This window comes from Acanthisitta chloris, unplaced genomic scaffold (genome assembly GCF_000695815.1).
Source record: "Acanthisitta chloris isolate BGI_N310 unplaced genomic scaffold, ASM69581v1 scaffold21175, whole genome shotgun sequence".
NCBI classification, from domain to species: domain Eukaryota; kingdom Metazoa; phylum Chordata; class Aves; order Passeriformes; family Acanthisittidae; genus Acanthisitta; species Acanthisitta chloris.
In genome coordinates, this window is record NW_008672431.1 from 97516 (window position 1) to 112562 (window position 15047).

Below are 15047 nucleotides of genomic sequence, written 5' to 3' on the forward strand. Positions count from 1 at the left end.
TACCTCCTAATATCAGACCACACAGCTCACACATTCAAACTAAACAGGGGCCTTACATCTCCTGACAATACAGATCTTCATCAAATCCTCATCACCTTTAGAAGAACTCAGAATAAATAACATTTCTTCACCAAACTCTAATCCTGGTTTAACACGTATTCATGTCAATGTATTTAATTAGCCTCTCCTAACGACAACCCTTAGACCAGCCCAGAACATTTCATATGTCAGAAACACAACCAATTTTCAATCACCTCCCCTGTTTTTCCCCCCTCCTTCCCTGTTTTCAGCACTCCTTGGTCTGCTCTACCTTGAACTCCTGCATGTAATCCATGACATCTAAATATAGGTTCTTTCCTCATCCCATCTATCCTAGTCTTCAACTTTGTATAAGCATCTGTGCAGAAGGCAGTCACCTTAAGTCCCACAAGCTTTGTAACATCCAGATTTTTTCCTTCCTACTTTATCAGCCTTGGGGAAAAATAAATCAGGTGCTAGATGATTAAACTACTGAAGGGCCCCGAGATAACTATACCATTTCCTCCACAGTAGCAGGGCCCTTGGTTCTCAGTCGAAGTGTTTCTCTCCCTTTGGAGATTTTAGCCACAGACAGAATTCCACCTTTGGACCTTGGTTCCAGCTTTTCTAAAGACAAAACAAAGAACAAAAATAAAAGCACCAAACAAAACTAAGTGGTATATCAGAATATAATGCATCTGCTTTGGTTATTACATTATCTTCCCTTTTTACTGCAATCAAGATCTGGATGCATGTAAAAATTTAATTATAAATAAACTGCATTCTAATTATCACTTTGCTGACAATTTCTTGTCTTCAAACTCTGATATCTGCTCAACTGCATTGAAGCTAGGACTTCCATTGACCAATGTATCTAAGCAACCTACAGCATTGACTTAATATGTGCACCTTGTATAGCTTTATCTTCCTATTCTACAGAGAAGTACATGGGAGTTACATAGTGATTCTGGAAAGCACTAGAAAGGAGCAGAGAATTTTGAAGAACTGTTTTAACCTGTCCTGTTTTCTCTAACAGACTACTCCTCCTAACAGCAGGCCTTTCTGCTAAGCTCTTGAAGGCAAGACTTTAACATGTTATATCAGTTTTGCTCAGAGAGATTCCAACTCATCATTCTCGTATAGCCAGTCACAAACCCAGATTATTATGCTGAACAGGTCTTGAAAAGTAAATTTTATTAGCTTTTATTTTAACAAATAGATATGGCACCGTCTCATATGTATATATACTTAGGATTAATGCTTTTCCTTTATTCTTTTATTGCTGCAAGGGCAGTTTAAGAATGTCAGCATTTCTGCTAACTTGCTTCAAAAACTCATTCCTGATACAAAATACATATTTTTCTAGTTCTGTCACCATTAGCAGTTTAAAACTCATAATTTGACATAATCTTTATTTGCAGCACTTCAGACCAAAGCTCTCTGACCATCACAGAAAGCATTTTTTATATTCACATAATTAAAATGTAGAGTTTATGCTATGCTGCCTTAACTTTGTTTCTATTAACTTTTCACAGTTCATAGAGGGCCAGCTTGTGACTGGTACAAGTCTTTATTTCTGTGTTACAAGCCTTGTCTAGAGTAGCTGAGGTAGCCTGTGTGCACATGGTAGAAAGATATCCAAGCAGTAAATTATACTTATTCCAGAATCTGCTGAGAGGAAGAAAAATAAAAGTAATTTCACACAGAGACTTGTCACTTATTTCTATATCCTCACCAGCTTCTGCTGAAACTAACAGGAATTCAGCACCTACTTGTTAAGCAGGATCTGGATCTTGTTTATTATCTTCTCTGGGGCTATTCTCAGCATGCTGCAGCTTGAACACTGTCTTGAATAAATTTCTGCCTGAAGCCTAACTGCACCTGAAGCTAGAGGCAGGATGTTCTAGTCTACCACGCACTGCAAATTAATTTCTGTAGGGTAAAATATGACATGCATCTTCCAAAACTTTGTCCACAAAGCTCTGATTGACTCTTAATTCAATGTCACATAAAAGGTATTGCCATGATATTTGCAGGTTTCCTTGCAGATTTCCTTGTCTACAGCACAGGAGACTAAAACGTATCTTAATCACCTGACTAAAGTAAATACTATTAAATAATGGATGAAGTTATCAATCAAATGCTGATTTACCCTGGTCTTTACAAACAGACTATGTAGGACTTTTTGCATTGAATACAAATTTTAAAAAGGTATTGCTGTATTACTAATTGTCATAGAATAAATATGTAAATACTACTTTAGCATAAGGTATTACATACACATTTACTTAACAGGCGTATCAACTTAGATCCAAATGAATTAGAGATCAACTTATAACCCTCATTCTTCACAGAAGTATCAAAAGCAAAAAGAAATCTTTGCATTTCTCTCATTTTCAATTTCTGCTGCTATTCTGACACCAAGTGTCAGGACTGGTGTATGACAGTGGTTGTAAACTACTAAGATGTAAAAAAAAGAATTTGAACATAAATATTTAAAGGTTTTGTTGTTGTGGTGAAGATGGTGATTTTGAACTTACTGTAATTGCAAGCATGCATATACAAACTTATGATTTAAGACTATTTTTAAGTTTTTGTTACAGGAAAATCCTACATAGTTTGGAGAGATACAAAAAATTGAGATAATAAAAGTTGTAACTCAGTCTCTGTTTTGACTCCCTGAGCTAAACCTACTGTCTTTGTTTGCTTGTTTACCACATTGATAAAATTCATAAGAATTAGCAGCAGATATGCATTCCTTCTATTTAAGTACCTCTTGCTTATAGGATGCAGGTGGTAGGTAGAGACAGAGCTTTCCTGTCATGCTTTCTTTCATTTCTGAGTATACCTGCTGCATTATTAGACATCCACAAAACAGCCAGGGAGAAGAAGGGCAGGCAGGGAGCAAAGGAGGTGCTCTGGGGAATCCCGGACAGTGTTTTCTGCAGCCTCCTTCTGCATTAGAGCATGCACACCCCACTAAAGTGTACAGAAATAGAAAGATCTGACACACAGATCAAAGGGGATTACATATCAACAGAGAAAAAGAGAAGTTTCAGGGATCAGCACATTAGTCAAGTGATCCATGCTTAAAAACTGTATCTATGAAACAATTCCTGTACGTATTTTGCATCACCAGGTAATGGCAAAAGAGACTGAGACTAAGGCCCAGGCTGAGGTAACCCACACCAGTATGACTGTCAAAGGAAACAAGATGGAAGAAAATCCATCCATAAATCTTCCACTTAATAAAAATAACTAATAAATGTACTTTCTTGCAGCAGCTGTTACCTTGGGTGGCTGCACTCTGAAAACAAACTTAAAATGCAATGCAACATTGAGATTTTGCAATCCAGTGAGCAAGGTAGACAGTGAGGTCACTCACCAAAAGCTTTCATAGGCTCTATCAACTCCAGCTTAAGCATCTGACCTTTCTTCAGATCTTTTAGCATTTTGGCAACTTCAAAATGCCGACAATCTGACACATTTTGTCCGTTTATAGTCTCTATGTGATCACCCACGCAGATGGTTTTGGTTTGGTCCATAAGGCTGCCTTCTCTGATCCGCTAGTGTTAAAAAACCCACAAACAAACACAGAATTAGAAACACTTCTTTAAAAGGTGCCACCTTTAAGAGGTGACACTACAGAGTTTCAAGAATGTCAGTTAACAACATTAAATACTACTGAGCTTGTTATTCCAGCAGTGTGCTTTGTCTATGAAATTTTCATAAAACATGCATTGAAAGGCATTATTTTTCAAAGTATTTTAATAAGCGTTGAATATAAAATCAGCAGGCAAAGAAAGGGATGCAACAATACTTTAGAAATTAAGGGTTCTGAACACGCTAATATTTTTTGTGCTTTAAAACTGAGCACAGACATGTCAGTAATGTGAATGCTTAATCAAGTTTTTTAATTTTATTGTGATTTAATAGCTTGACAAGCACATGTACAGAATTCTTCTCAAGTATGGTCCAGGGACATAAAAAAAAGTTTGTTATATAGTGAAAATGACAAACAGTAAAGGGTCAGTCTTAATAAGACTGATCTCTAGTGGTAAAACTACCATTTTCCTCATCAGGCTATACAGCTGTATATTAAAGGATTTCCTCTGAAATAATAAAGAATAAGAAAATCTTCTAAACGCCATCTCATGGAAAGTATAAACAGAACAAAATTTAGCATTTATAGTTTTTGTGAAGTGGAATTTAAAAAGTGCGGGAGAAAAAAATCTTTAAAATACCTCTATGATTTATCACACTTCAAATTGCAGTGATTCTGTTCATATTTGTTCATCACGTACATACATCACATAAGCCATTATTCTATGGCTATTTAACAGAGAAGCTATGACACACTAGAATATCTTATATATAGCTGAGATAGGAATTTCATTCTAATATGTTCCTGAATAACAACCTTTTCAACAAAGAGTGACGCTGTTCGGGCTAACTTTGAGTGTGATAACAGTGAGACAAGGGAAATAAACATATTGCCACCTACTACTGTAACACCCAGCCCAGCCACCTAACTATCTCAGAAACCTGCTTCTAGTTTGTGTGCGCATGTCTGAGCCCACATATGTGCCTCCATCTGAGAGTCAGTGGGAAGTGTGATAGTGCTCAGTCTTCTATAATACACTGCAACAATTTTAAGCTCCAGGCTAAGTTTAACTCTTTCTAGCACTCTTTTCTTTAGTCTAGATCAAAACCAAACAGAAGCCTCATGGTGAATTAAGAGGTGGGTATCATACACACCAGAAACCAGGTCCTAAATGCATTTCTGTTAGCAGGATTCAAAAGCACACCCACCAGACTTCGATTAATGCTTAGTCTACATGTAGAATTTGTATTCATTTAGCTTTTCCTCTTCACTTGGATCCCAGCACTAAAACTGTTCAAGCAATATTCAGTTATTTGTGTCATATCAAACTTCGTTTTTCCTATGACTTAGTTTTTATCATCACTCCAAGTTAACTGACCTGAGACAGTCAAGTTACATTGTCACAGTAATTAAGATGCAATTTCTATGCCTGTATTTCAAATGCTCTACAGTCCACTTAGAAGCTATGAGGATCTGTGTTTCCTATGCAATGCCTATCCCATTTGATAATGTCTCCTTGTACACCAGTTAGTCATACTTCAAGTTCTACTGCTATTCTTTGAAGGCTAATTTGATTCCAGTGTACTTCTTCCCATCCGGCCACGTACCCCAAAACAAATGTGTGAAATTAGAATGACACCAAGTTTTGTTCTTGGTAGGGGAAAAAACCCATTAGATTTCATAGGAAAAGAACCTGCAGTTCAGAGTGTCATGTTTAAAACTGGCCAGGTTATGTCTCAGACCTAGAAACCTCCCTGCTATTCAAATTGCAGTAAAATTACTACAGCCCATAACAACTTTGAACAACCCACTGATCAGTAACTCTAGTATTAATTTTTAATAGTAACAAATTTTCAAGGAAAATATATGCATATAAACAAAAAGAATTCTATCAAACTTTAAAGTAGAGACAGTCTCTGCTTAGTCATTCATCTAGACAACCAAGTATACAAAAGAGGCAGCTTTTACTTTTGCATATGTATTTTCTATGCTGCTTTAAAAGATCCATTAGCTAAATATGCAACAACAAAGTAAGCTCCTAGAAACTTCTTAAAATTGATGCATTCCCATGAAGACTGCACCATTTTTATTACACTACTTATTATTAAACCAGTATAAGGAAAATGATATATTTGTTTAGAGAGGTTTTATACAATTTACTGGAAATTACAGCTTGTCTTGCTAATGTGGTGGGGGTTTTCCAGTCTGGTCCAATTATGCAGCAGTCTATGTGATGGCTGTTTTCTCTCCATATCACCAACCAAGCACAGAGACAGTATCACAGTACAGTGCTGCACACGTGAGCGCTGATCACTGAAGCACTGCTTTCAATGCCTGCTCTTAAAATGCCACATAAGCAGCAGCGTGACTGAGTGTTATGGGCTTCATGGATGCCATCACTAGAAATGCAGAGTTCTGTGCCTATAAACATAAAAATGAGTCTATGACTTTGCCAAAATGCTTCCTGAAACCTCCACTGCATCTTGACTTTTTCAAACAAGACCTCAATCACATTTTTCCACAACAAAGACAAGCAAACATATTTCTAAATCATGCCTTGTTTTATATCTGTGGTAGCTAAGGAATGACCATACAAGAAGCTCTGTTTACAATAGTAATGAGAACAGTGATTGGGACGGCAGTAATCAAAGGTAATTGCCAATGCCTCACTAATAATGGATAATTGGAGTAGATTAGAGCAAAGAATCTAAACAAGGCAGAAAATGCAATTAAGGTTCCTAATACCTAGTGTAGCGAGAAGGGTAGCATCATTTCCTTAGCCTCTACTTGTCTCAAAACATACTATCTGTAGGTCATGTAGAAGAGGAAAAGGAAAACAATTATGATGAATACATTGCGCATGTTACTGTCCATAGTTGTTACTTATGTTAATTGTGGCAAATTATGTTAATCCACATCCTTTTAATTCACCCTACCTAACTCAACAATACTGGAAGCTGAAAAAGCACTGTACTTGCCCCTATTCTTGTACAGCACTAAGGCTTCTTCCCAGTGAACAGTCAAAGACTAAAAGAACATGATCTCATTATCACGTGAGTGACAGAAGTTCTATAAGCACCTAATCAATGACATCAGAAAATCACTTTAAAATAGGAGGAGGCAGATGCAAGCAGTATCTAACACCTACCACCTCAGGGTAGGGCGGGAAACACAATGGTCACATTGTAAAGCTGATACACATTACAGAAGCAATGAACAAATGAACTAATTTTGAATGACATGCAGTACAGGAATAGCTGAACTAATTTTGAATGACGTACGTAAAGAAAAGTGACTTTATTCTTTACTTACCATATATATATGAGAATAAAAGATTTTATAGTTCTAAAGGATCATTAAACCAGTAATTATCCTGTTATAGTAACAGAAGCTTCTATAGAACAAAGTATCTCACTGGTAGCTAAGTTTACCTTTATAAATGCACAGCCAGTTCCATTGTCTGTAATGGTAAGCCCTAGCATATCATCAGTTTTAACAACTTCCACTTCTTTTCGTTGTCCTTTCACATGGGCAAATATGAAATCTTCAAGGCCAATTTGTGCACCTAAGAGCTTGTCCATATCAACTTTATGAGTGTTCAAAGTGCAAAACATGATCTGTGTAGGAGAAAAGCAAACACATTAAATTTAACAGTACATTAGGTTTGGTGAGCTTGATAAGAAGATAAAACGAGAGCACAGCTCTCTGACTGATCCATAGCTGAAATGATGACATGATCCTTATCATATCATATGATGATATGAAATGATCCTTTTCCAGCTGTCCCAGGAGAGGTGACAGCCTCCATTCACACATGAGAGGAAGCATCAGTAGCTCAAACTCTGCAGAGAAGAGCAGGGAACATAGGAGAGAGACCGACCTGTGTGAGTAGTCCCTCACGGCCTGTCTCAGTGCACCAACTCTGATACAGACATCTTCAGCTCAAGCAGAACAGCTTGTACCTGAGGTTAGATTGAGCAAACTGAAGAGCCACCACCATCTTTTGCTTTGTTGTTCACCCACCTCAAATTCCACAGTATTCAAAGATCACTATGGACTGGTTTAAAACACAGCTAATTGAAAGCAGTTTAATGGGAAAGAAAGAGAGTTTACCAAAACAAAACGGTCATGAGATAGCATGAAACGTTTTATATTGCTCCATGTGTTCTCCCATTATCTCAGAGCACATTGTCTCCGGTGGGTTTGCTTAGTTTCTACCCTTTCTCCGAAATGAGCTGGGGTCATCTCTGTTTCAGTTCAGTAAAAGCAAGGCTTAAAAATGGCAAAATACTTCTTTATAAATCGGCTTTTCTGAGGAATTTCCCTTCAGCACTGGGTGTCAGGCACTCCTTTTTCTCCCTACATTTATGTTAATGGTTCTTTAACAGGGACCTTTATTGTCCTGGGCATAGGCAGGATGTGACTAATCCAGCTATACTGCTCTGGGCCAGGGATGATGCTTTTGCTCACCATGATGCTGCACTAAGGAATTTGGCTAGTTTGGGCAGGTTTTGGGCTTTCTGCTTTTATAGGTTGTACTGAACAACCCAGACAAAAAATTAAAAACCAAACCAAGCACTCCCCCTCACAGTTAGAGAAACTACACCTACCCAATGCTTTTCCAAGCTGTACCAGCAGAGAAGTGAAGGTCAAGGGAGCCTGCACAGCCTCCGCCTGGGCAGCACCAAAGAGCACAGGGCAGCAGCCAAAGCAGAGAAACTCTGCTCTAAGAGAAACTTGGAGAATCCTTAAAATCTACTTCACCGAGACAAGGAGTGCCCCTAAGACCACCTTTTACATGCAACTGGAATCAGGGGAAAAGGAAGAGACTTGTCCCCCCTCATTTGTCCCTCCAGCACAGCTGGAAAGCCACAGCCACAAGCTGTCAGACAAAGAGTCTGCTGCCAGCAGTATGCACACGGTCATGACAGGACAACAGATAAGAGCAGACACTTTTCCACCCTCTGCCTATATCTGTTGGACATTATTTTTCTTCAGAGCACACCTTGGATCCCCTTGCAAGCCAGTGTCCACTCCAGCTCCAAATCAGGAAGTAGAAAAAGCAGTGCCAATACATTAAAAGAAGTACACAGTGTTAAGCCAGCCTAGCAATCGAGAAAAACAGCAGCAGGAAGTTGCTGTGTCCTTCATCTTTGCTATCACTCTAGTGGCAGTCCCTAGGGAACAGTGGGCCAAGCCAAAACTGCAGGCACAGACCTGGGCCCATGGCCTGCCAAACATTCCGTGGCTTTGCTGGACATGGATGGTCTCCTTCTGCCTTCCCAGGTTCCCTCAATATCCTTGTAAAAATTACAGGTTTTCCACATCAGAACACTTCAAATGCCTTTTCTTGCCTTCTGGCATCACTGGATGACAGCAGAAACATTGAAATGAAAGTCACCAACATGTTCAGATGGATTCCAGGTCAAATGAGGAATGGATACTTTCACTAGCATAAATGTACAAGAGAGCATTTAAGTTTCTGAAGCTTTCTAGAACTTAGATTCTATAACTATTGGGGGTTTGATCTTAAAATCTGAAAGTTTAGTAGAGAGATGGTGTTTCTTGAGGGAGTTCTTGTTTAGTTGTTTCTAAAAACAAACCAAAAAAAGCCCCAAACAGCCCTACTTCAAAAGCTACTTACTTATTTCATCTAATCCACTGCAAACTAATGCCTTATTTAACAAGGAAAGTCATAACAGCATCCCCTTAGCAGACATTAGTTTTGTTCACTCAGGTAATACAAACGTTTTCAGTTAAACAATACTCATGTAGTAACATCACCTACAGAAATTCAGCTGGTTTCAAGCAGAAAATGAAAATTTATTTTATAAGTAATAATAATCTATAATCACATTAACTTTTTTAACCAAGTAGGTTCTATTCAAACAGATGATATGACGTTCACATACATACTTTCAGCTCTCTCAAGGGACATGACTTTGCCACTTTAAAACAGCAACTCAGTTCTTGTTCCTACAATGAACAAGCACTGTCTTTACATTTTAGATATTAGCATCCTTCAACTGACCTTGTCAAACAGACAATCATCTAGTAAATACTGTCACACCTTTGAATAGACAAAATTGGCAACAGAGCAGAAATGTGATATTTAGAAACTCGATCCAGAGTTTCTCTTTTTAGACCTTCATCTGGATGGCATTCCTACTACAGCCTATAAGTCTGCAGAATTTTCTGTGAGTCAGTTCTGTGCTAACCACAAGGCTGAGAGAGCATCAGCCAGTCAAAAATAAAACTTAAATCATTCTTTATCCTCTTTAGTGAACAACAACTTTTTCTCAGAACAGATATATGCAAAGTGTAATGTACTAAAGATGTATCTACCCAGGATAATATACCATTACACCATCTACCAGTTACAGCACAGCTTTATTTGTACACAACTGAGACCTGTCAATTCAAAGTATATTTTTTGTAGATTTTACATACGTTTAATATTGGTACCTAATAAATTATATACTTAAATACTTAAACAACAGCTTCCACTCACTCAAAACTTGGCATACTTGTAATGACTATTTTTTTTATCCAACAATGAAGCAAGAAAAGAATTCAATATGCAATTTTCATTGTTAAGTCTTTTCTCTCCTTGCCCTAAACCTTTATATGCATTTGATCTTTAACCCAGCATACCAGTGCTGTGATATTTCATGCCACGTTTAGCAAGATATTATAAATCAGAACTGTTACATCAGTCACAAAGTATCTAGGATACCTCCTTCACCGAGGGTTATCTTGTGCAGCACACAGAACAAGGAAATTCCATTCAGCTGGCAGGGTCTTGGGACTTATGCATAACCTTATAAAATAGATTTGTCAGATAAGACTACTAACAGATTATTCCCTGCTCAGTATTCTCAATTGGAAGATAGCACATTAGCCAATAAAACCAGGGTTATACTGTGTGCTATAAAAAGAAACTATTAGCTAAGCAAAAGAAGGTTACATGCTGTGTTATATAAAGTGTATATGCAGTACCATATTGCATATCCTACACATTAATTACATTCTCATCTTCCATATTAAGTCTATACCTCGAGAAGGACTCAAAAATAAGTTGGCTGATAAATTACATACTCAGAAGTTATTAAAAATGCTTTTGAAATCAGTAGATCTCAGATAACTTTGCAGAGGAGAACCATAATCACTTTCTCTATTTAAGAGGTAGGGAAATGCAAATTCTCATTCTGAGCAAGATGTGACACCCACTGACATATTTCCCTATATATATAAATGTCATCATATCAAGAAATCACCAACACATTATCTAGGTATCTTACTTTATGCTCCCTGAGGAAACTGTGGGAGCCTTGACTAGCTGCAGCAACAGGAAGAGCAACCAACTCCTCCAAATCCTAGGCTGCTTTTGGTACTCTATCAGGTATGCAACTTTGCTTCCCCAACTACATTCATAGGATTATAAAATAAGTGTTCAGTCTAAGTTCTTCCATACAAGTATTTCCATACTCATATTTCAAATACTTTCAGTAAAAGACACCATTGACACAGCTTGACACTGCTTGAAAAAGACACCATTAGCACAGCAAGCATCACATGTAATATGGGTGTGATGTTTAAGCACTTCTTAGGCAAACAGCAAGCAAACAATTGTTGCCATAGGGTTGGGAGGAGGTGGTTTGTAGGGAGTGTTAAGTTTGTTCATGTAAAGCATTCAATCTGTAGGCAAGATTGTGAGCAATTTGTTTCAACAGATAAGCATATACAATAAAACTTCCAACACTTTAGTGATGAGGGTTTCCCAAACTGAACTTTCTCTCTAAAATACACTTCAGATCTTTCCTTGTTATAAGGACAATTTTGTTCAGAAATATAAGTTTCAGCAGTGGCTCATTTGTCAGTAAGTCTTTCATAAAAGTTTAAATTGAACGGGTTTAAATCAAATACTTCTATGAAAGTTTAATGTGGCACAACCTCACAGTATACTTGACTATTTAGCATGAGGAGGCAAGGCCCATGGAACAACAGCCCACACACAAGCTCAGCAGCTGAACTCTTGTTACTGGAATAGACAGAAGGAGCTGCATTTCTGCCTGTACTGCTGCCAGAAAGGTCTCCCTTTTCCTGTATTTCCCTATGAAGCAATTCACGTTCACATGAGTTTCGTTTCATAAGAAATCCCAACCTCCACGGGCTCTTGACAGACACACCCACTGTGCATTCAGCTTACCTCACCAGCCCCACTGTACTTCACCTTTCAAAGCAAACAAAATAATCAAAAGTGAAAATTACGAGGACACAAACCAAAAGTCTGTACAGCTTCTCAGCTTTACAATTCCCTTCTCATTTGATTTTAAAAAATAGCCCTGCTACAGCTGGTCTTTAATATCCACATTCTCAGTGCCTGATTAGCTACTCTGAATACCTTAAAGCCCTACCATGTGCTCTCACAGGAGCACACCACTAGCAAATGCTTTAACAGACCCACATTGTCCTTTGGTCAGTGCTGGTTTATTTATCATTCAGGCTGCACTTAGCACTTTTACCCTTACAGGGAACTTATATTTCTCAACAGTCACAGTGGAATAGTAATCCTAAATGGTCAAGCTACAGATAAATACTTTTTCCAGCTACTTTTCCTATTTTATCCTCCATATAAAACATAGGGGTACATATATTTCCATTATTTATGCAAATTGAAACAACCATGTAATTGTAGATGGGTTGTATTGTTAGTTAAGAACTGCAACTATAAATATATATATTTAACTCTATGCTTCTGTGTTGAAAACCTATTGAAGCAATCAAGTTAAAAGAACAATCTGATCTACTTCAAACAGGGCTCGTCTTAGTAATACAGGCAATCCATTGCTAGAAGCCATATTCACTCCTCCTCCCTGTGGAAAGAACATTCACATTAGACCAGGAAAAGAAGAAATGCTGGTCATGGTAAAAGTCAAAAGAGCTAGGCAGAAAGGCAGGCTAAGTATCAGCTGCACAAGGGTTTACTGAGATATAAATTCACCTAGGAAGATGGATTAATAAAGTACCTAGACAATAAAGGATGAGTATGGCAAAAGTCTCAGAGAGCTGCTGTTATTTCTCACTCCATCACAGGAGTGAAGGAGAGTCCCCTTCGAAGCTATACCTGTCTTGTTCTGTCCCCATCCTACCCTCTTCATGATCCAGGTCTGCACAGAAGTTTCTGTCAATGTCTGTCCAACAAATACTGTGTTTTATATAAACTTCTCTGTGTCACTGTTGGCAGTCAATTACAGAACCTGGAAAGGATTCTCCAGCAGAAGCTAAACTCAGCTGGTCCTGTGAGATGTGATCCAAAGAGGAAATGAGGTGCTGTAACCATGCAGAGTCAAAAGGAGAAGCGACAGACTACAAGTACAGCTCATTCTGAATCATATTAAAACACTCAGGCAAGAACTTATCCAAGAATCCATACCCTTGCCTACACTGCAGTAAACTCATAAATCATATTAAATGTACTCACTTCCGCAAAAGTTACCTGAATTGCACTGAGCTCTTCCTCTCCCCTCCCCGCCCCATTTTCCACCTCAGTCACTACAGGATAGAGATCTCTGTGATAGTACCTGTCTTTCCAAAGGCATTCAGGTATCACACTGCCCACAGGGCTTCAGCACAGCTAGGTCACAGAAACTTTCCTAGACAGATAACAAACTACAAATGGCATTTGAGTGCCTCCCTATTTTTCAATTTGATGAGATGTAGCTTCAGCTTTACACCAGACTATCTGTTCCAAAGCAGCTTTAATGAATAGATGATACCATTTAAAATAAATAAATTCACATTTCATAGCAGTTCTTGCTGTTCTCTGATCTATTCTATCTTATTGTGTCCACCCAAAATTCTGTTGCAAGATCCTCTGGTTAGGTGCTTCACTCTACTGTGCCACCTTTACACTGAGAAGTATTTTTGACCACTATTTTCATTTCATACAACTTAGTTTCTTAAAGCCAGCTGAATTTCTAGAGAAAAATATTTTAAGTTCAGTGCCTCCAGCAACAATTCTCCATCCATTTTTAAACGACATTAAAAAAAACCCCACAAACGAAAAAAAACACAGAACGGAACAGTAGAGAGAAAAGAAAGTATGAAATTTCCCTAGTTTGGCACAAGACTGGCAATACATGCCCATGATACATGCAGTGCTTCCTCTAAAACCTTTGATGGTGTCAGATTATACACCTCGCAGGAGAAACAGGAGCACAGCATTCATACAAAATTAAGTTTCCTAATGAACACTGTTCGTTCTGAACGCAGTGGAGCTGAAAGTTCAATAATGAAAGGAAGAAAACTAAAATAGAAGACAATCTGGCAATTATGAGAACTTGAGAAGAAAAGGTATAACTGAGATGGAATCGAACAAAAGGGGAACAGCAGCTCAGTATGGAGAGAAAACAAAGCAGCAGAAGGTCAGAAAACAGCTGTGAAGGTCTGGGACGTAAGTGCATTGCCTGGCAATGGTACTGGTACTTCTTAATTACTTAATGCAATGGTGACTGGTTAAACTGTGCTCACTGCTACTGCCGCTTTGCTTTTACAATTTACCGTTTGAAATCCTGCTAGGTCAGGCTACAGCAAACTCTCAGAACAAAGCCTGCAGTAGTAGTAGTCCTTACAAGTTTAAAAAAAGGCAGGTACAAAGAAGAAAAGTAGCAAAGCTGTAAAGCCACAGCAGGCATAAAGAAATGGTAGCACTTTGTTTCCATTTGCGACTCAGGGGTTAAGGTTCACAGAACTATGTAGGAAGAACTTGATATGGCCACTACCTTTTAACTAAGAGAAAACAATGCATCTACAAACACAAATGAATCGTTATCCAAACAAATGTTTAGAACACGGCTCAGGAAAAAAAAAAAAAAGATCAAAAAGGCAGCAGGGTTAAAAAAAAAATCCCCTGTTACAGACTTAAATAACCTCACTTGAACAGTGGGCCTTTTAAAAGTAATTACCTAACAAAGCACAAAACTTTCCAAACATCACGTTCAGCTGGAGCTTGACAATGTAGTCAGAGTATTTATACCCCACGCCCTCCCCTCCCACCGCCTTCAGTGCGGACATTTCCCCGCGTGGATCCATCGCCCCTTCGTTTCGCCGCAATGTGCCCGGGCGCCGTGTCAAACTGCAGCCTGCCAACAGGTTCACCGAGCCGCTGGGCATGTTTTGGTGAAGGGCACCACTGTTCTTCCATGTACGACTTAAACGCAGTTACATTTATGTCTTTTCCCTTACGGTACTGCTCATTTAGAACAGCAAAATGAATTTTTTTCTCCCAAAACCGTATCCGCCAGCTTTAGTGGGAGGCTGCGCGGGGAGCAGCGAGCGGTGCCTACCTCGCCGGGGTCGATGCCGAACGCCTCCCCGATCTTGGCGTAGAGCTCCCGGGCGCTGCCGAACCCCTCCACGCGGC

At 38.6% G+C, this 15047-nt stretch overlaps 1 protein-coding gene across 1 annotated transcript in view; it reads right to left on the minus strand.

Moving 5' to 3' along the window:
- Positions 1 to 15039, minus strand: part of LOC103802076 (PDZ domain-containing protein GIPC2-like) — a 24305-nt gene extending 9266 nt beyond the window's left edge. The window contains exons 1-4 of the mRNA XM_009074527.1: positions 14971 to 15039; positions 7054 to 7239; positions 3404 to 3584; positions 536 to 645 (exon numbers count right to left, since the gene is read on the minus strand). Coding sequence (XP_009072775.1) covers positions 536 to 645; positions 3404 to 3584; positions 7054 to 7236 — 474 coding nt within the window. The 5' untranslated portion in view covers positions 7237 to 7239; positions 14971 to 15039. The remainder of the gene's footprint in view (positions 1 to 535; positions 646 to 3403; positions 3585 to 7053; positions 7240 to 14970) is intronic.
- Positions 15040 to 15047: the final 8 nt, after the last annotated feature.